A 20,656-nucleotide genomic window follows, 5' to 3' on the forward strand; every position below is an offset into this window, starting at 1 on the left:
TCTTACTAAAATCTGATTGCTTGTCTAGTTGTAGATATATATCTGCAAGAGGCTCAGAAAGTACTCTTTCCAGCAGGCTTCACTACCTTATATATTATGGGCATTTCCTTTCATTGTCTCTTTTCATTCCATTCTCCTACCCACACAAACACACACACAAAATGTTTTAGATTGATGAAAATGTAAAATCAAGTACTTATCTCAGACTTGATGGAATGGATTTCATTGTCAGCTCTTTAAATGGAAACATGCAACATTCTGATAGAATCACCTTCTTACAAAGACCAAATAGAACTCAACATCTATTCAACAAGAGTCAAATATTCATTAAATTTTTGTCAGCCACATGTTTTTTCAATCAGTACATGCTTATAAAAATATATAAACAGTAACTATATACAGAGAACTAATTGCCTAGCAGCTGGGTGATATATTAAAGAACCAGCCTCAGGCATAATGGAAGAGAAAACATGAATGATGTGGGATTTAGTTGAAATTCTCTTCTGTTTTTTTACAAGTTTGTGTTCTCGTGTATCACCACCATCACTTCCTTCAGTTCTCTTCTTTAGTATCTATTAAGTACATATTTAGGCACCCCATATTACTTCCAGATTTGTGTTTTGTGAAACAGATAGTAGCTCCTGATGTCTTATCACAGAACTTCTGGATACAACAGTAATCCAGGTAATATCTTATATCAGAACAGGAGAGACTTGCAGTATCGTTGGCTTGTGCTCAGAAGCAGTGTGACTTCATAGATAGAGAACCAACCTTGAGTCAATAGGAACTGAGTTCAAATCCCCCCATTGAAATTCACTAGCTATTTGACCTTATGCAAATCACTTAGCTTCTCAGTGAACTAAGCAACTCTTTAAATTAAAAGTTTCAGAGAAGTTGCCCATTTAGCTGTTCAGAGCTAAGGCTTGGTGGAAGTAAAAACGTTAAACAAAACACAATCCCTGCCCTCAGGGTGCTGATAATCTAGAGGGAAGGGTATGATTCATAAATAAAATATTGTAAAACAAATTAAGACATATGCATATGAGAGAGAGAGAGAGAGAGAGAGAGAGAGAGAGAGAGAGAGAGAGAGAGAGAGAGAGAGAGAGAGAAAGCACATTTCATTTCATTTCCAACTCAGAATCAGGAAAAGTTTAATGGAAGAGGCAGCATATAAGCCAAGTCTTAAAGGGTGGATAGGATTTTAACTGGCATAGTTGGGAGAAGTGCATTTTTAGGTTTAGGGGAAAGTGGGCACAGGCAAGAAGGTTGGAAAGGTATGTACCAAACCCAAATAGGTGATATTGAGAGATAACTGGAAAGGCAGGATGATTCCCAACTGTTGGGGACTTTACTAAGAGGTTTGAATCATCTTTAGTAAGTAGTGGCGAGAAGGACACATCTCTAGTCGTCCTGATCTATATCTTGCCACTGGACCCAGATGTTTCTAGAGGAGAAAGTGAAACTGGTGACTTTGCACAGCCCTGCCTCACTTAAATCCAGTTCACTTGCATGTCATGGCATCATCTTCCTGATGTCATAGTCCTCTTGGAGAATGAAGGACAAACAGCAAGCAAGCAAAATAGTGAGGAGTCATTGGAGGTAAATGAATAGGAGTGGTGACATGATGAGATGTGATTTTTCTGAGAACAATGGGAGGGACATTTCAGAAACTGGCCATTGATTTTCTGAATGACCTCCCTTTCATATATCCTTATAATTATTGCCTGAGGTTTGGTGAGAATGGTTGGTCACAGCTATATGCCGTTCTCCAAGTAGGCTAGTCAGCCTCCCTCAGTTTCATGATCACAGAGTGTGTCTTTAGCTCCAGCCTTCTGTCTGATAAGTGAGTTAACTCCTGGGCACTAGGAGGGATAGATCCAGAGACTGGGAATAGCTCAGCAAAAATTCATTTCTATCAGTGAAAGGTATCATCTCAAGTCCGTGGTGGTAGGTTAGTAACATCCTTTCTAACATGTCCCCTGTTTTCCCAATCTTAGGGCTCCCTATTGCCACTTCCAGATGGTCCCTCCACCCCTGTCACTCAGCACCCTCTCCTCCCTTGAGGTTCACACTATCCAAATCCTGATGACCATTACCTATCAACTCCCCCTTTCAGTCTCTCTCTCCACACTAACTCCTATCCTTTTACTAAGGAGCTTCAGCATATATCCTTCAACATACTGATGTGCCTTCAACCACTCTGTTTTTCCTTTTCCTCAGTTTACTGACTTCCTTTGACTTAACCCTTTACTCCAACTACACAGTGAGGTTATACTCCGGATTCTGCCATCATCTGCAGGTGTGCCACTTCTGTGGTCATTAACTCTGAAATTCCTTAATCTGCCCATAGTCTTTTAGCATTCTGTCTTTTCCCGGCCCTTACAGCCTCTCACTTTGTTCTTCATCCTTACCATGACCTCTATTCCCTCCTCCACGTTTTTCAAAATCAACCCACTCATCATTTCCTATACCATAACAGTATTGCAACCCAGTCCCATCCTATCTGAGACATTGTCTGTGAAAGGTTTTTTTCCAATTTTATGCATTCTTTCTATTCTTGACTGCATAGATTTTATTTATTCAAGAAAATTTTCATTTAAAATAATCAAAATTATCCATTTTACACTTTAACAATGCTCTCACCTTATAATATGATTTAAAGTCTGATACTACGGGATCTGCTTCCTTTACATCTTTTTTCTCCTGGTCTCTTTCAAGTTTCTGACCTTTTGTTCTTCCAAATGAACTGTTATTATTTTTTTCTAACTCAGTAAGATAATTTTTTTAGTAATTTAATTAGGATAGCATTACATAAATAGATTTGGTAGGTAAAATTGTTATTTTTTTATTGTATTGGCTTTACCTACCCTTAAACAATAAATATTACTTCAGTTTTTTAAATATAACTGTATTTGCATATGAAGTATTCTCTGTTTATATTCATATAGTTCCTGTGTCTGTTTTTGGCTGGTATACACTCAGGTATTTTATACTGTCTATAATTATTTTTAGTAGTCTAAAACAATATTGAATAATATGGCTGACACGTAGTTTTCCTATTTTTCTCTTTTGATTAAATTTATTTTAGGTTTAACTTGACTGAAGTCATGATTACTACCCCTGCTTTTTTTAAATATAAAATTCTACTCCTGACCTTTTGTAAGTAAGTAGGATTTTGTTACTCTTTTTAGAGGACAGTTTCAAGGATCCATGACCATGAAAATCTTTAGTTTCTAGGTGTTAGATAATATTTCCCAGGAATATGACATCTCCATCATAGTTGCACAGTGAGATATAGGGGTGACATAATGTGATTTTTTACTACACTTGCACTGAATAATAATATTGCTAAAGTTAACCTGTGAGGCTATTACTGGCAATATGCCTTCTTTGTCTCTTTCCCAACAAAGCAAGTGGGCACTGGTCAGTAAGTGGAAAACCTGTGAGAGAACGTGACTGTGTTATGCTGTGTATGCCTTGATCAATGCTTGGGGCAAATGTGTGTTTGCCTCAACTGGCCCCTACTGAGACTTAGGGGATTCTGTAGGAGCTGTAGCTCCTACTATATTCCCACTGGCCCCTGCGAGAAAGGTATTTAGGGAGTGCTGTAAGAGCTGTTGTTCCCATTATCAGCAACCCTTTTGAGAAGACTAGACTAGAATAAAGTAAGATTATTAACCCCTCAGAAGCAGTCTTTCTGTCCTTCCTGTCTGACCAGATCAACAATGAACCTGTTAGAGGTTGGAGTCCAAAAACTTCAGTGCCTCCCGCATGTTATTTGTGAAACACCTTTCTTTTATGTTTGTATGTATCTCTCATTTTTAATAGCATTTCCTGAAAACAACATATTATTGAATTAAGATTTTTAATCTGCTATCAGTTTCCATTTTATGGGTAAATTCATCCCATTTACATTCTAAGCTATAATTATTTCTTGTATATTTTCCTCCTTCCTGTTTTTCCTCACTGTCCTTCTTACACTATTCCTATCCCTCCTCATACCTTTACTTTACTTCTACCCACTACCTTGCCCTCCTATTCCTTAACCTCCCTTCTCCTCCAAGAGTCCCTCCCTTATCCTCTCCTCCTATCATGGGGTTAGCCCCATGCCTTCTTATTTCTTTCTGAATATAGAAGGCTTTTATACCCTTCTAGATAACTATGTTGTTCCCTCTTTTACCTATTCCCGATGAGAGTAAAGTTTCAGCACTACCCTCTCTCCCCCTACTAGCTTCTGTATCAATTTTAACTTTTTTGCTTCATTCATATGAGATAATTGCTCCTTTTTATCTTTCCCTACAGTTTTACTCTTTTTAGAATCACCCCCATCACACTCAGCTCAACACAAGCCTTTTTTTCAAACTACTCAAATAAAAATGACAGTCATAATAGAATTTTTATTTTCGTATATAAGAAGTAAATGATTGAACCTTGTTGAGTCCCTTATTATTGGTCCTTAATGTTTACTTTTATTTCTTCTGGATGTTCTATGTCAAATTTTCCCTTAAATTCTGCTGTTCTGTTGCGCACTTTTGATCATATCCCCTTCTGTGTTCTCCAGCAGATTTATTATCCCCTCTTTATCCCTCCCCCCCCCATATCTTCAGTCTCCCTATACAATGGCTCATTCTGTGCTATCTGCTAATGGGACTAAGTCTTCTTTCCTCTATCCTTAAAAAAAAATCTTAATTTGATCTGATCACCTCCACTTCTATTGTCCTATGTGTCTTTCTCAGATCAACTTCCAGAGAAGCTGTTTATAGCCAGTGCCTCCACTGTCTCTTCTCTCACTCTTTTCTGAAATGCTTATCTCTGTTCTCATACCCATCACGTATTTTCCCCTGGCTTCTTTCAAGACTAAGCTTGTATCTCATCTTCTACAGAAGGCTCAGCCAGGTATGTAGTTTATATCATACTAGCCTTCCCACCATGGGCTACCTTCCATCTTCTCTGTGTATGTATATTCTCTTTGTCTCACATATGTGTGTATACATACATGTACATAATATTATATACCTATATACACAATACACATATCTATATACTATATACACATATGTACCTGAATATATGCACTCATATATGCATAAATGTGTATTTCCAAAGAGATGGAAAGTAACTATATGGTACATGCATACATATACATTTATTTGTACATATATGTATACATTTATGTACGCAGTATATATATACAAAGTAGATGGAAGGTAACTACACACACACACACACGCGCGCGCGCGCGCACACATACACACACATACACACACCCTAAGGAAAGTTTAGAAATATTAACACTTCTACCAAGAGAACATTGTATACAATAGTAGCAAAATTATTTGAAGAATATCTTTGAGCAACTAAGTCCTTTTGTCTATTATAAACACACAGATTAAAAATAAAGAACATATGAAGGCATTCCCTGCATCCAGAGAAGTGATAAATAGCAGCATGTGTAGGATAATTTTACATCTATATGTATGTATGTATATGTACATATACGTACGTGTATATACCTGTTTATGTCTAATAGTAGCCATCTCTAGGGTGGGGGGGGAAGGAAAAAAAGAAATTTATATGAACATGATAACTTCCAGTTTCATATGTAATCATCTTTTTTATTGCTGTGTTATGAAAATGCTTATTTTGTTTCATGAATTGAAAAAAATTATTAAAAAAAAAAAAAAGACAGATGAGCATTTCCTCACCAAAAAACAGGAAGAAGATTGGTGGACTTTCTCAAAGGTCTGATAAACAAGTCATAAACCTACAGGAAAACTTTGGGGACAAACAAATGGAGTTCCACTGAGTAGCAGTAAAGGCTCACAAGTATACACCATTATATTTGTCAAAGAGGTTCACCTCCAGATGGAGCCTGTGAGGGCTAAGATCCAGAGTAGAATCAAGAGGTCCGCCACGGGCAACATCCTCATGAAATTAGCCAGAAGATATTAACCAAAATAAAAGTCAGACAGATGGCTGAGTTATGCAAACAAGTATGTGGAAACAGATTTGGAACCAGGTGATCACCACTAGAAATTACAAGGAGGTTATCCTTAAGAAATCAGACTAAACAGTCGATGCAAATTATAAAAGGAATTGGTAGACACCATGTAACACGTTTGTAAATCACAAAAGGTTAACACCAACTGAATGTAACAGTAAGACATGGCCTGGTGTCCAATATTATATTTTAGAAGCTCGCTGTTTTTCATGAGCTAACAAATGATAAATCCCACTGCCACAAATAGAGACCTCAGAAATATCCTTGAGAACACAATCAGTAAGTATTACAGTGACTAGAACATAATAGACTGAACTGTTATTGCCCATAATCACCCAGATATAACACTGATCCATAAAAACTTAAGAATGTTTCCAGTAGTAAATGCTGCCCTACTAAATACTTCCGAACTATATGAAACATAAAGCTCTCAAAATAGAGCTACCTTGCAAAAGAAACCCAACTCCTCTGTGAATAAGAGGAAATATATATCATCTCCACCCTCCATTCTGCTTACTGGAATTGTATAAATGTTTCTTTCAGTTAGCCTACAAAGGATGAGCTTACATGTTTAAATCCTAACTACACACACACAAAAAGTAACTGTTGTCTACATGTGCAGTGCTCCATGGAATATTAAATGTAAAAGAATAAAAGTAGAATAGCGGTTTGTCCCAGGACAGTTTTTTTTCTCAACACCATAAGGAAGATGAGGATGATGAGGTAACAATGATAATGCTAGTACTCGCCAAAAGCACCCAGTGAAGATTAGAACCTAGATAACTGTCATCCCTTCCCTGAACTTCGTAGCCCACGAGGTTCTCCTTTTCACCACCGGCTCCCACACGTCCAGTGCTCTCTCCTCTTTATCATGCTTTTTTAAAAAAAATTCTGAGGCATCTCTCAAAGTAAGCAAGTTATTATTCAAAGAAAAGTGTAGCTGAGTGCATCCAGGGTAACAGACATAATCATATTTGTTTGTCTACAGCCTCATGCAGTTCTATGTGGATTTTACAGACTTGGAGGATTTTATTGGCATCTTCCTAAAGAATTCATTTGTTTCTGAGTCAGCCTGTTGCCTGACCTTTGTCTTTATCAGCCTTCTCATAGCCAAGACATCTCTCCTGGCCTCCAAGGACATTGCTGTGCTGATGAGTTCCATTGGCACAAATATGAGACTTCTTTCGAAACATCTCTTACATTTATCCCCCTGTTTCTACTCACACAGGCACCACACTCATTCAGTCTATCATCACCTCTCGCCTAGACTGTTGCAATAGCCTCCTCATTAATCTCCTGGCTTCAAGTCTCTCCTCACTTCAGTCTCCCCTCCACACAGCAGTCAGAGTGACAGTTCTAACAGTCACTTTCCTGTTCAATGAACTTTAGTGGTCCCTATTATCCTAGAATCAAAAATAAACTCCTCTGATTGGCATTGTTAGTGGCCTTTCACAATCTTGTTCTGACCTCATTCCATACTACATGCATCGTGTGATCCAGGCAAACCATCCTTCCTGATGTTCCTCACCTGTCATACTTCTCCTGTCTGTGTACATTTACATCATCTTGCCTTTATGCCTGGACTGTACCACCTCCTCACCTGTCCCCATGTCTTAGAATCCTAGGTTCACTCAAAACTCAGTTCATGCATGTCCTTCTACCACGAAGCCTCTCCTAATCCAGTTACTGGTTACCTTAGCTCTACTCCCAGTTACCTGGCATTTTCTTTGCATTTCCATTTTAAGTATGTATGTATGCATGCTCCCTGCTGGCAGGGAGCTTACATTTTTCCATTTTGTCTTTGTATCCACAGTGCCTAACACATAGTAAGTATGCTAGTTGATTAGCTGGGTCTCCTCCCTTCCTCAATTTTGGTTCATTTTTCATGCTCTCTAGATGCCAAGTCATATTTACCAGCAAGCTAAGCATAGAATATCATGCATGTAGTCAGTCATTCTGCCAAATAATAATATTAGGTCAAGGAATCCTCAGCACTGTTCCTTTTATAAGAAACATATCACTGGAGCTTCAGATGATTTAGAGATTATGTAGAGGGATCTGATGGATCTGGTTTCTTCTCTTTGGCTTTTATTTTTATATCTGATTCCCAACTTTGGTTGAAAAATTATCCGTTTGGTTAATGATCCATGCCAGCATACTAACACAGATGGTTTTAGTCCAAGTTTTAAAATTTGTTTTAATGCTTTGAACTCGTTTGCCTAGATTGGCCCAGGAGGTCACTAAGTGACTTTCTTTTTAAGTTGCACGTTTGATTTAGAGTCTTTGGGGTTCTTCCTCATCTGAATGTTTTCTTTCCTATTATGTGTTACACACTCATGACTAGCGGTCTTTTATTCCCTCTGGAATCTTGGACTTTTTGTGGTAGATTTCCACTGAGTCTTCCCAGAGAAAGCTCTGAAGTAGGCCTGCTGCCAATTGCCCCTTGGACTGCTGAGATTGGAAATCCTCGAAGCTGAAATAAAGGATTTACTTTTTTTGTGTGTGCTGGCAGGTTTTCTGCTGGGGCCTCAGGGAATGAATCCCAGTAAAAATGTAGTGGACCGGTCTTGCTGTTTCCCCTTGAACTTTTGCTTGACTGATGTGGAATACCTACCCAGAGTATGTGGGTGGTTTGGCTTCGGGATGCTCAAAGCTGTTTAAAGTATGTCCATGGTCATGCTTACAGCAGATTTGGGTTAACAGGGTCAATTCTCTGGAAAGGCGAGAGCCACAGTCAGTATCCCATATCGCAAGCAGCAGGGCCAATGTCAGACAGAACTCTAAAAGATGTAGTTTTCCTTCACCTCTCCTTCCTATGGTGTTATTTCCCTTCACCTTCACTCTCCCACCACTGAACATCCTCACTTTCCATGCTCCCAATCCTCCAGGCTTCCCAGGTTTTCACTTTTCCCCAAGTCCCTCCTATCAAGGAAAAAGTTTGATGCCACTAATTACTCAATGAAAATTCAATATTTTAGTCCCTTTGGTATTAAAGAAAAGAAAATTAAAAGGAGTCCTAAAGAAATAGACCTCTCCCTTTGCCCTGCCAAACCCAAATGATTCTCTAATGGTGAAATTTCAGACACTGTGTTGTTTAGGTGGGAGAGAGGTGACACATGAAGTCAGGTAGATACATTATTAACAGAACCACAAAATTGAAAGTTGGGAGGTATCTCAGTGACCATTTTATCCAATCTACACACAAAAGGGAATTCCCTACCGATGTACTCTGCTGAAATTATTGATAATATTTTTCATACTCTTCCATATTCACCTTCTTTCTTTCTCTTTCTCCTTTGTTGTCCTCCCACTTTCCCATTCTTTCTCTTTCCCATCTCTCTTCTTCTTCCTAATGCAAACTTTTTCCCTGACAGCAGGACCTACTTTTAAAGAAAAGCCTATTTCACTCATCTGAAAAGTAAATACTTTTGCCCCACCAGGCCTAAATCTCTGATATGTGTCACCATTTCCATATATCTAGACTGAATATTATGGATTTTTTTTTTTAGCATGGCACATACAAAAACACATAGATCAAAACAAAGTGCATTTATTGTTCATAGAGGAGGTATTGCCCTCATCTTAAGGGGTTATTATGTATATGGTTCCTTCAAGAGGAAAAAGGGTCCTGGGTAACATCTGGCATTTCCATGTCTGCTCCACAGATCTTCTTAAGAACACGGTCTCCTTCACTGCTGTTCATATAAAGGATGATTTCGCACTATTTCTTTTTTATGTCAGAATCCAGACACTAGAATACAGACCTCATTAACTTCCTAATCCTCTTAGAGGATCACGCCATGAGCCACAAACTTGATCCTGTTGTCTTCCAATTTAACGTTGCTCTCAGATGAGATGAGAAGGCAGCCTTTGACAGCAAGAAGACCTGGGTTCAGGTCTCCATGCCTAGCATAGTTTGCATGACCCTGGACAAGTCACTTAGCTGTAATGTGGCCCAAGCAGCTCTCTTCAGACTGGAAATGGCATAGCAGAAGTGATCTGCAGGAATACGAGAAGTCAATGAAATCACAAGTGCATCCAAAATCCTCAAGAGATGGCGCATGAGAGCATGCTTTAATTATGGACATGCTCTACCAAAGGGAAATATTCTTTTTTGTTTGCTGTCTTCCACACCCACAGTCAGTACCCCTAATTCTGCGTAGCTGAATCGCTAGGAGGAGGCACTACTGGCCTCAAGGGAGGCTGAATGAGAGTGTGGCTTCTTCACCACTGCCCAAAGAGATGGTCCCAAAATACCAACTGAACCATGTGACCTTCTGCTCAGAAATCCTCAGTGGCTTCCTATTGCCTCCAGGATAAAAATACAGATTCCTCTCCCCAGTCCTTAGAGCTCTCAACTATCATCTCCATCCTGCCTTTCCATAGTTATTTCACATTACTCCCTTTCACATACTCTGTTCCAGCCATCTGCAGTTCCCTGAATTCATCACTTCATCCCCCACCTCCCTGCCCACCTGAAAAACGTTTCCTCCTCACTTATACTTCTTAGAACAATTCACTTCCTTCCTGTCAGCCGAAGCTAACATTTCTACTACAAAAAGCCTTTCCCTATTGTTGGTTCTCTCTCTCTCTGTCTCTCTCTGTCTGTCTCTCTCAGTCTCTCTATCTCTGACTGTCTGTCTGTCTCTCTCTTTCTCCCTTCTCCTCCCCCTCTCTCTCACCCTCCCTCCCTGTCTCTCTCTGCCTTTCTCTGTCTCTCTGTGTGTCTCTCTCCCTCCTTTCTACCTTATATTTACTTAGGATTATAGTATCGTAGGTTAGAGCTTGAAAGTTCAGACTGGAGAGGCTGTCTGATCCAACACCCATACTTTCAGATGAAGAAGCTATGGCCCCAGGAGCTAAGTGACACAGCTGGTAACCTCAGAGGCAGGACTGTCTCTGTGTAGGTCATATTCCCCCAGTAGAATACAAACTTCTTGAAGGCAAAAAGTGTTTTGTTTTTGTTGGTACCCAATCCTCATCCACGTGCATTGCACAGAGGAGGCTCTTAATAAATGTTTATTGAGGGGCTGTCAGAAGGCAGACACATTGTTTTTCATTGGTCCAGCCATTATGGAAAACAACTTGAAACTTTGCGGAAAATGGACTAAACTATCCCTACCCTTTGACGTAGAGAGCTAACTACTACATATGTATTCATTATGCAGTCAAAGACTGAAAGATCCCATATACCCCAAAAATATTCATAACATTTTTTGTGGCAAGAAAGAACTGGAAACAGATTAGGTGTCCATTGATTGGGAAGGAGCTAAACAAATTGTGGTGTGTGAATATATGCAAAATTACTGCACTGTAAAAAAATGAAGACTTCCTGTTTGATGAAGAATGCAGATTATAGATTTTTGTTTATAAAACCAAACCAAAAAAGAAAGCAAGAAAGGCAGCCTCAAACCAAATCCTCCTTTTTTTTTTTTTTTCAGAACAAGGATAAAAAGTAAAAAAGACAACATTTCATCAGATCAGGTTGGGTCTTTTCTTGTGGTATCTACAGGATCTAAGCTGCTTTCTCCCTTAAAGAGAGAAATCGATTATAGTCTAGCCTCAGCCTCTAAAACAGTAGGAGAGTCTCCTCAGCAGACATGTGCCTCAACTTCTCCCCTCCAGCTGCCAAGATTTCTTTAATGTTTTTCTTCCTATCCGAGTCCAAAAACCAACCCAGCTTGTGAACAATGATATATGGTGGTTCTGGCAAAAGGACATGTCATAATCACCACACCGTTATGATAAGCAAGCTTAGTTGACCTTACTAAGAGTCATGTACCCAGTGCAGCCTTGGACCTGGTCTCGGACTTGGACTCTGATCCAGAATAGGAAGCTATATTAACCAGTGCGTGGTAAAGGAAGCCCAAGCAGGAAAACAATATTCACAATAAGTACACCAATGTGAACAGAAAAACCAACTGTAGTACCCAAACAAACAAAAAAGTCACATCACTAAATACTGTGTAATTATAATGACCGAGTTCAGCCAGAAGAAAATTTGAGGAAATTCAGGGTTCAGAAGCTACGAGTGTGGAATATTACATTTGCCTTTGGGCATAATCAACATGTTGGCTTATTTTACTGAAGTGCCTTTTTTCTATTTCTTTTTAATCTTTATTACAGGGGATAGCTTGCTGTGTAGAGGAGGGCAGAGGGAGATATATAATACAGCTTCCTCCATTTAATTCCTGGCATTTAATTTAAAAACAAAAGGATACAACAATAAGATAAAAATTTTAATTTTTTCCCCAAAATGCTAATGAGTTAATTTTAAAGTATTTAACTTACCAAGAACAGCCTAGCCTTCACATCTTCACATATGAAAGAGGAAATTAATCATTTGTATTCTGTGTGCTGATGTCTCAATTTTGCTCAGCACTTTACAAATTGAGTGAGCCGCAAAGTCTAAAATATTTGCAGATACTGCACTCTTATAGTGTCTTATGTTTGTTTGGTTCTTTGAAACTTATAAAAATGCTTCCATTCTCTTTTCATTTGATTATTTTTTAAAACTTTGTTTATGCTGTTTGTATCATGATCATTACCCACCCTCACCAGATTGAACCATCCCTACCGACAAAAAAATAAAAAGCCAATTAAGTAAAACATCTGATGCATTAAACTTGCCAGACAGTATGTACAATATCCTGCTAGTCCCTCCTATTTCTGCTGTGAGAAATTATGTATAATTATCTGTTCTCTGAAACTTTAATGAATTTTTTAATTGCTCAGATTTCCACTTCCTTTTGACCATCTTTTCATTTACATTGTTGCAGTCATTATGTATAATATTCTCTTGGTTCTGCTTAGTTCATTCTATGTTAGTCCATATAAATCTTCCCAAGTTTCTCTGAATTTCTAGTATTTGTCATTTTTTAACCACACAATAATATTCCCTTATATTTATATACTCTTGGTTTTTTTTTCTTCAACCATTCCCCAATAAATGGACAGCCTCTTTGTTTCTAGTTCTTTGGTACAAAGCAGAGTTCTGCTATGAATACTTTAGCGTATGATTGAACCTTTGTTTCTGTCTATGACTTCCTTGGAATATATGCCTAGAAGTGAGATCAAGAACAGTTTACTCACTTTTCTTATATCATTTCAAGTTAACATACAGAGTAGCTGGACTACTTCATAGATCCACCAACGATATATTAGTATATCTGACTTCCTATTGACTGTTTCCATCTTTTGAAAATCTTTGCCAATTTGCATGTTAGGAAGTGAAATCTCAGAGTTGATTTAATTTGCATTTCTCTGTTAGTGCTTTGGAATGTGTTTTCATGTGGTCATGTAAAATTTGCTGTTCTTTTGAAAACTATTCTTGTCCTGTGACTGCTTTTATATTGGGGAATGGCTCTTAGTTTTATTTCATGTGTGTGTGTGTGTGTGTGTGTGTGTTTGAGGGAGAGAGAGAGAGAAAGAGATTGTCAGGCTTGGTCACAATATCAATTTTTAAAAAATGTTTTGATAGAAGATTCTATATGTATATAGATATATATATATACTTATGTACATATATAATACACATATACAATATACTTTATTATATGCTAAAAACTATACAGGCATACCTCAGGGATGTTGTGTGTTTGGTTCTAGACCACCACAATAAAGCAAATATCACAATAAAACGAGTCACAAATTTTTTGGTTTTCTAGTGCATATAAAAGTCATGTTTACACTATACTGTACTCTAATAAGTGTGCAAGAATATTGTGTCTAAAAAAAACCCAATGTACATATCTTAATTAAAAAATACTTTATTGCTAAAAAAAAAAATGCTACCTATCATCTGAGCCTTCAGCAATTTGTAATCTTTTTGCTGGTAGAGGGTCTTACCTTGATGTTGATGACTGCTGACTGGTCAGAGTAGTAGTTGCTTAAGGTTGGGGTAACTGTGGCAATTTCTTAAAATAAGATAACAATGAAGTTTGCTACTTTGATTGACTCTTTTATGAGAGATTTCCCTGTACTATGTGATGCTATCTGATAGCATTTTACCTGCATTAGAACTTGTTTCAAAATTGGAGTCAGTAAGGTGAAAATGTATTTAATAGAATCATATATGTAGAACCTATAAAAGATGGCACGCCATCTTGGGAAGGGAGTGGGAAGGAAGGGGAAAAAAAATCTAAGATATATGGAAGTGATTGTAGAACACTGAAAACAAATAAAATAATTTTAAAAATAAAAAATAAAATAAATATTCTCTCAAAAAAAAATTGCAGTCAGTCCTCTCGAACAGTGCTGCTGCTTTATCAACCAAGTTTATGTGTTGTTCTTCAATACTGTTGTGTCTCAGGGAATAGGAGGCCTGGGGAGAGAGAGAGAGAGATGGGGCAACGGGCAGTTGATGGAGCATTCCGAGCACACATAGCATTAATCAATGAAGTTCTCTATCTTACATGGGTGTGGTTTGTGGTACCCCAAAACAATTACAATTATACTATCAAAGATCACTGATCACAGATCACCATAAAAGATATAACAGTAATTTGAAAGTTTGAAATATTGTGAGAGTTACCAAAATGTGACACCCAGACATGTTGTTAACACATACTGTTAGAAAAATGGCGCCAGTAGACTTGCTCAACACAGGGTTTCCAAAGACCTTCAATTTTTCTAAAACAATACAGTATCTGCGAAGTACCACAAAATAAGATATTCCTGTGTACGCACACAAACGCACACACACACACACACACACACACACACACACACACACACACACACACACCAAGCAGCTTCTGGCCCTGTGTTCCTTATTTCTCTGTGGAAACTGGGGAGCCATATTTCATCATTGATTCTCCAGAACCAAGACTGATCATTACCCTTTCATTCTCATTGACACTACTACACTCCTCTTATATATCATTATTCTGATTCTGCTTAATTCGCTCAATATAAATTCACACAAGTCTTTCCATGTTTCTCTGAATTCTTCACATTCATCACTGTTCACTGAATTCATTTGTGGTTCAACCACCCACTTTTATTCCACTTCTTTGGGAGCTAGGGCTGCAGCTCACAAGGAAATCCCTTCCTGCAAATTAGGTACATTTTCAACAGGTTAGTCATAGAAAGTTATTTGGAGACACTAAGAGATTAAGGGACTTTGCCCAGAGTCACACAGCCAGTGCGTGTCAAAGATGCAACTGTCACTGAGCAGAACTTCCTGACTATAAGACCAGCCCTCCAGCCACTAACCCAAACTGCTTCTTTGTCCCCAAAGAGGAGTGCTTTGAATATCTTAGTAAGCCATGTGGGACCCAGGTATTTCTTTGTCTTTGTTTGTTTTTAGGGCCTTACACAAAGAACTGTTTTGTCTTCTTTAAATTTAGGTGGGGAGAAACCCAGGCAGAAACATAACAATAGGAAATTCCCCCAAGATAAATGGGGCTCTGTCGCCCAGGAAGTACATGCCAAACTCTTCCCTCCAGGAACAGCATATGTCTGCTTCCCATCTTTTGTAAATAGTACCTCCTGTTCGTAGTTGAAGTTATCACCTGATTCTCTTTTGTCTGTCTTTTTTTTCCCCAGCTGGGCCAATAAGCATGAGGAATGGAAGTTTCAGAAGACAAGGCAGACTTGGCTCCTGCATCACATGTATGACAGCAATAAGGTTTGTATCAAAATTGGCCTCCCAGGTTAGCCCTTGTAGATTTCGGAGAAGGACTTTGTTGTGGAGTTGGCAGCACTGTTTCCATGTGACTTTGGAAAATCCCACTGCGCCTGTCTGTAAAATAGTGGCATGCTACTCACTGGATAGAGCAAATAGGTGACTTTTTAAAACTTAGCATAGGATCTGAGGGTTAAAAGGGGCCTTTGAGATGCTCTCATCCAACCCCACCCCATTTTATACATGATCAAGTTCAGTCCCTGAGAGAGGATGTACCCGGAGTCCACAGGCCAGCATGCTCCCTCCACAGATTGGAGCCCACCTGCCAAATTCATTCAGAGCTCTTCACTCTGTAACTGTGCTTCCCAGCATCTTGGGGTCCACGGTGCTGCACTCATAGACATTCAGTGTCCCAAGGAGGGGAAATACTTTTTAGAAGACATTTCTTATCTTTCCCTTTCCCATTAGAATCTTAGGACAGCAGAGGGGATTCAAAGATCCCATTTCCTCGTTTGCTGGATACCTCACAGGCTCATTGTGAGGATCAAGGTGCTTTGCAAAACTTAAAGTACCATAGAAATAAATGGGAGTTGGGGTCATCTAGTCCCAGGTCCTCGTTTTAGAGACAAGCAATTTGAGGCCCAGAGAGGTAAAATGATTTGCTTGAAGTCACACAGACTGCTAGTGGTAGCAGGAGCTCCCATCCAGGTCTTCTGCCTTCCAGTCCAGTTCTACTCACTATCTCACTCTCCTTTGCCTTGAAATTGTTTGGATAGTGATACTGGGTAGTCATTCCCAAGTTGGCATTTATATATCAGAGCTGGTCTTGGATGGCACAGTAGATGGAGCACTAGGCCTAGAGTCAAGAAGATCTGAGTTCAAATCCAACCTCAGACACTTGCTAGGTGTGTAACCTGGGCGTGTCACTCAGCCTCTGTCTGCCCCAGTTTCCTCAGCTGTTAAATGAGGATAATAAACGTATCTTTCTCCCAGGGATGTTGAGAGAGTCCAGGGAGATAATATTTGTAAAGCGCTTAGCACAGACTGGCACATGGTAGATACTTAATGTTTCCTTCCTTCCTTTTCCCCAAATCCAGTTTTGTTTCCACTGTCTCACACCTGCCCCCTGTGAATTCTGCCTGGCTCCATGACTCCTTCAGCACCACCTGGCCCGCTCAGCTCCGCACCTCAGTACTTAGATTAGGGCTTATAGGCAGATAATGCAGCAGAAACTGAGGCAGCTGAGATAGACTCTCAAGAATCCAAAACGCTTTGCCTTTGCTGATAGCATTGACTATGTCAGCTTCCAAGTTTAACTGGATGGAAGCTGGGCTTCCAACGGGTATGGAGTTCCAGTGTTTCCAAATGTGTATAGAATTTAAGGATTTCATTTTGAGCCAACGAGGTCTTGCAGCTTTTGTGGCTGAGAGACACTGTTGTCATGGGTTCATTTCCTTCCTTGTTGTTGCTCAACAACTTCCTTGCCCAATCAGTGTTTATGATTTGAGCCAGTTCCATAAAAGAGATTCTGATCCACTTAAAAAACCAGGTGTGACCTAAGTACTTGGAAACATTTTTTTATATGGCAGCTTGTGGTAATGGAAATGCACAGATTATGCTAATAACACAGAAACACCCTTTGAATGCTTCATGACAGACAGCAACATGATTACATGAAATTACTTAGTTTTCTCCCACCTTTTTAAATCTAATCTATGTGTTTTCTACTGCTGAATTAAGCTATGTATATTTTCTTTCATATTTACTTTCCTTCATTTCCTTCTCCTGCTCTTTTTTTTAAAATATTTCCCACTTCATAGTATGACAGGATATATGAATATCTTGCAAGTTGCTCTCAGCTTTCCTCCAGGGAGAGCATTTGTGCTGAGTGGTCACCCTGACCTCCAGTCTGTACTTCATGCAGACTTCACGGATCTAGTTACACAATTTGTAGTTGGACTTTTGATGTTATCTTCTGCGGGTGTGTATTTTGACCAGAAAAGTTCAGATGGAATCCAGAAGGATGACATCAGACCCCCAGGAAAACAACCCCAGAGTGCTGTCTCAGAATGGCTAGGCATGGTTTACAGGTGTGATCCTAGGTTCCTACTGCCAAACTGTACTCACGGGGGAAACACAGAGTTGGGATTAAAAAAAAATTAAATGCAAAAGGTGGAGGAAAATCAGTGAAGGAAAAATGAAAGCACCAAATCTCAAGGCATTTGTTTCTCTTTGGAATAAATGTCCTTTGACTGTCCCTATGGTAGATCAGAGATGTGATGTTTCAGAAACTACTAAACACAGTTTACTAAGCTCCTTTATCTGGGCATAACCTTGGGAACTGAGGTAATGAATGGTGACTGGTGCTTGCTCTTTGCAAAGATTTCTTTACTCCGAACTCAAGAGTCACTTGTCCTTTAAGTTGCTAATGTGTGATCTTTGCCCTTTTCATTTATTTTTGAAATCTTTCTGACTCAGGGATCTTTGGTAATTAGGCAGTGACTGAGAGCATCTTTTCCTTTGAGGGGACAGATAGAAGGAGGCAAGCAGGCCTCTCTGTCCAGCTTTGCCCATAGATTGCTTTCATTCCCATAGTGAACATTCAACTGCTTCCAAAACAAGTAGAGCTTTTGATCTTGTTCAGCTCTGGATTGAAAAGATACCAGGATTGCCACTTTTCTCCCCCATGAAAGGTTTCCCTCTCTGCAAAACTCCTTGCAGGAAAATGAACTTGAAATTGAGGCCCTTGCTTTGCTAGGCTCCAAACATATTTTGTCTTTACCAGCCCTGCTACCCTTTTATGAAAGCTAAACCCACCCCCAAAAAAGTCATTTGCAGACATATCCCTGTCATGTGGCAACAGGCTAATGGGCTCAGGGAGTATTTCATGCAAGTGGTCCTTGAACATCATTGCAATTGAAAGTGGAAGGTCAGGTCCCTGGAATCCTAAGACCTAAGCCACAATTGTCACCCTGGACTTTGTTCCATCTCCAGCAAGCATCCCTTCACTCTGCCTTCTTCACCCCTGTGGGTCCTCAAAATCGATGTATGCTGCTAGGAAGACTGCATTCGAAAGGAAGAAAAAGATGAAAGCTGTCAGACCCACAAATATAGCGTAAACCATCACCTCCTTCTGCAGCCCTGTGCACCATTCTCACATGCCATCATGCCTGAAATGTCTCTTTTCCCCACCTGATGGCGAATATTTGTTGATGATCAATAATGTGCCCAGTGCCCTAGATGCTTCTTGAAATTCTGACTATTTGTTAAGGCTCAGATCAGGATCTGCCTTGGGAGCCTTCTTTGACTGCACCACTCCACCCAGCTCCTGTGCTTCTCTGAATTCCTCATACACTAATTACAATCTAGCACCTAATTAAACTCTCTCATTGTTCAGTGAGATTCTCAAGGGCAGAGATCAGGGCTTCCTACTTGATTTACTACTCCCATGGCTTCTAGCACAGTGAGGAGAATCTAGTAGGCAGTTGGTAAGCAAGCACAGAAGCCTGAACCTTCCAGATGCCATCCCACTATGAGATTCTGTGGCTTCTTGATTGATTGAAATAGTCATCATTTTAACCATGGAGCAGTTTACATTTAATGCCAATCCTGATGGTCCCAGTGTTAGGGTCTTGGGATGAACTTAAGAATCTCAAGCAGGATCATTCTGACTGTAAAGCCAGGACTCAACTTCTGATCAGTAAGTTCACCCCATCCCAGCTCATTGAGAAAATCGAGCCAGTGTCTCCTAACGTGCCCAAGAAAAGGGCATGGAAACAGAGAGACCACCTGCCTTGGTGTGTGTGTGTGTGTGTGTGTGTGTGTGTGTGTGTGTGTGTGTTTCAGAAGTTTCTCATCTGAATGATGGAATATTCTATACGGTTTCACAGGATGAGGTAGGATTCCAAAACCAAAGTCAGATAACTAGGAGGTGGGATGGAATTACGGGTGTTTGTGCCAACGCTACAAAAACGTACAGGTTCTGCTGAGTCTAAACATTCCATCTAAGGTGGGTGGTGTGTGTGTGTGTGTGTGTGTTTTCTTTTTTGCCACACTGACCCTCTCAGGTTTCAGTGTTATAAACTGTTGCTATAGATGCCCAGGATTAGGGGTGCGCTGGAGACCAGAGAGACATTTTTTCAAGTTTCCTCTCTTTCTCCTAGTCTTCTGTGTGCACCCCCAGGGCAGACACAATCCCTACAGAGATACTAAAGTAAAGAGTTAGCAAATAAAATTCTTATATCTATAAATGACAACCTGGTATCCCAAAGGCTGACAGATTTGCATTTTCATCTTAATAATTTCTTTCCTTTTAGCTGTTCAGCTGTTTTCTTCTCTTGTCCCTCCTAGTTGACTTTTCCCAACCATCCTTTTTTTTTTAAATTTCCAGTCCCTAGTTCCCTGTTATGTTTTTGGCATCTTAGTCTCGTAATTCTGTAGTGATCTTTTTGCCCAAACTGAGGCTTCTCTGTGGTCCTGTTGTCACCACTAGGCAAAGGATGCCCAGGAATCCCAACCTTTGCCCATGTTCACTGGTCTGTCCTCACCACCAGGGTCCTGTCCCACTGTGTGTGATGCCTCCAAATACTTGATTTTAAGCTTAAACTTCTATTACTAGCAGTTCTGATTGACTTAGTAGAGAATCCTCATGAGGTCATTTCTGAAAAGGGGCTTAATGCAGCCTCTATCTCCCGTGTTCTTCACTGATCCCAAGTCAGCTGACACACATGGCAGAGAACCTGCGAGTCTCTTACCATAGGAAGAATGAATCAGAGGTGCTAGGCAGAAGACAGAGAGCCATTCTCAAAATGATTAATCATGGCTAGCATTCATGTGGTACTTTAAAGATAATAGTTGTTTTAATTCGCACAGAAACTCTATGAGGTAGGTGCTTTTATTTATCCCCATTTTATAGATGAAGAAACAGAGGCTGGGAGAGGTTTAGTAACTTGCCCAGGGTTACATGCCTACTAAGTGTCTGAAATAGGATTTGAACTCAAGTCTTCCTGGTGCCAAAGTCAGTATAC

The 20,656-nt window shown here is 39.6% G+C and overlaps 1 protein-coding gene and 1 long non-coding RNA gene across 14 annotated transcripts in view; one reads left to right on the forward strand and one right to left on the reverse strand.

The window, feature by feature from the left end:
* Positions 1-20,656, forward strand: part of CHLSN (cholesin) — a 366,272-nt gene that overhangs the window by 326,418 nt on the left and 19,198 nt on the right. For 12 of the 13 annotated variants that reach the window (XR_011964550.1, XR_011964551.1, XR_011964552.1 and 9 more), the window contains one exon: positions 15,551-15,632. Coding sequence is in view for 9 of the 13 variants with exons in the window: in XM_072597760.1 (XP_072453861.1) it covers positions 15,551-15,632 (82 nt within the window). In the remaining 4 variants the exon portion in view is untranslated. Of the gene's footprint in view, positions 1-15,177; positions 15,284-15,550; positions 15,633-20,656 lie in introns of those variants that run through there. The other variant, XM_072597769.1, reaches the window with a different exon arrangement.
* Positions 9,541-12,396, reverse strand: LOC140497157 (uncharacterized). The gene is made up of 2 exons (XR_011964554.1): positions 12,293-12,396; positions 9,541-10,000 (listed from the first exon to the last, which is right to left on the reverse strand). It is a non-coding gene; the product is annotated as an uncharacterized lncRNA (long non-coding RNA).

The sequence above is a fragment of the Notamacropus eugenii genome, chromosome 3 (genome assembly GCF_028372415.1).
Source record: "Notamacropus eugenii isolate mMacEug1 chromosome 3, mMacEug1.pri_v2, whole genome shotgun sequence".
NCBI classification, from domain to species: Eukaryota; Metazoa; Chordata; class Mammalia; order Diprotodontia; family Macropodidae; genus Notamacropus; species Notamacropus eugenii.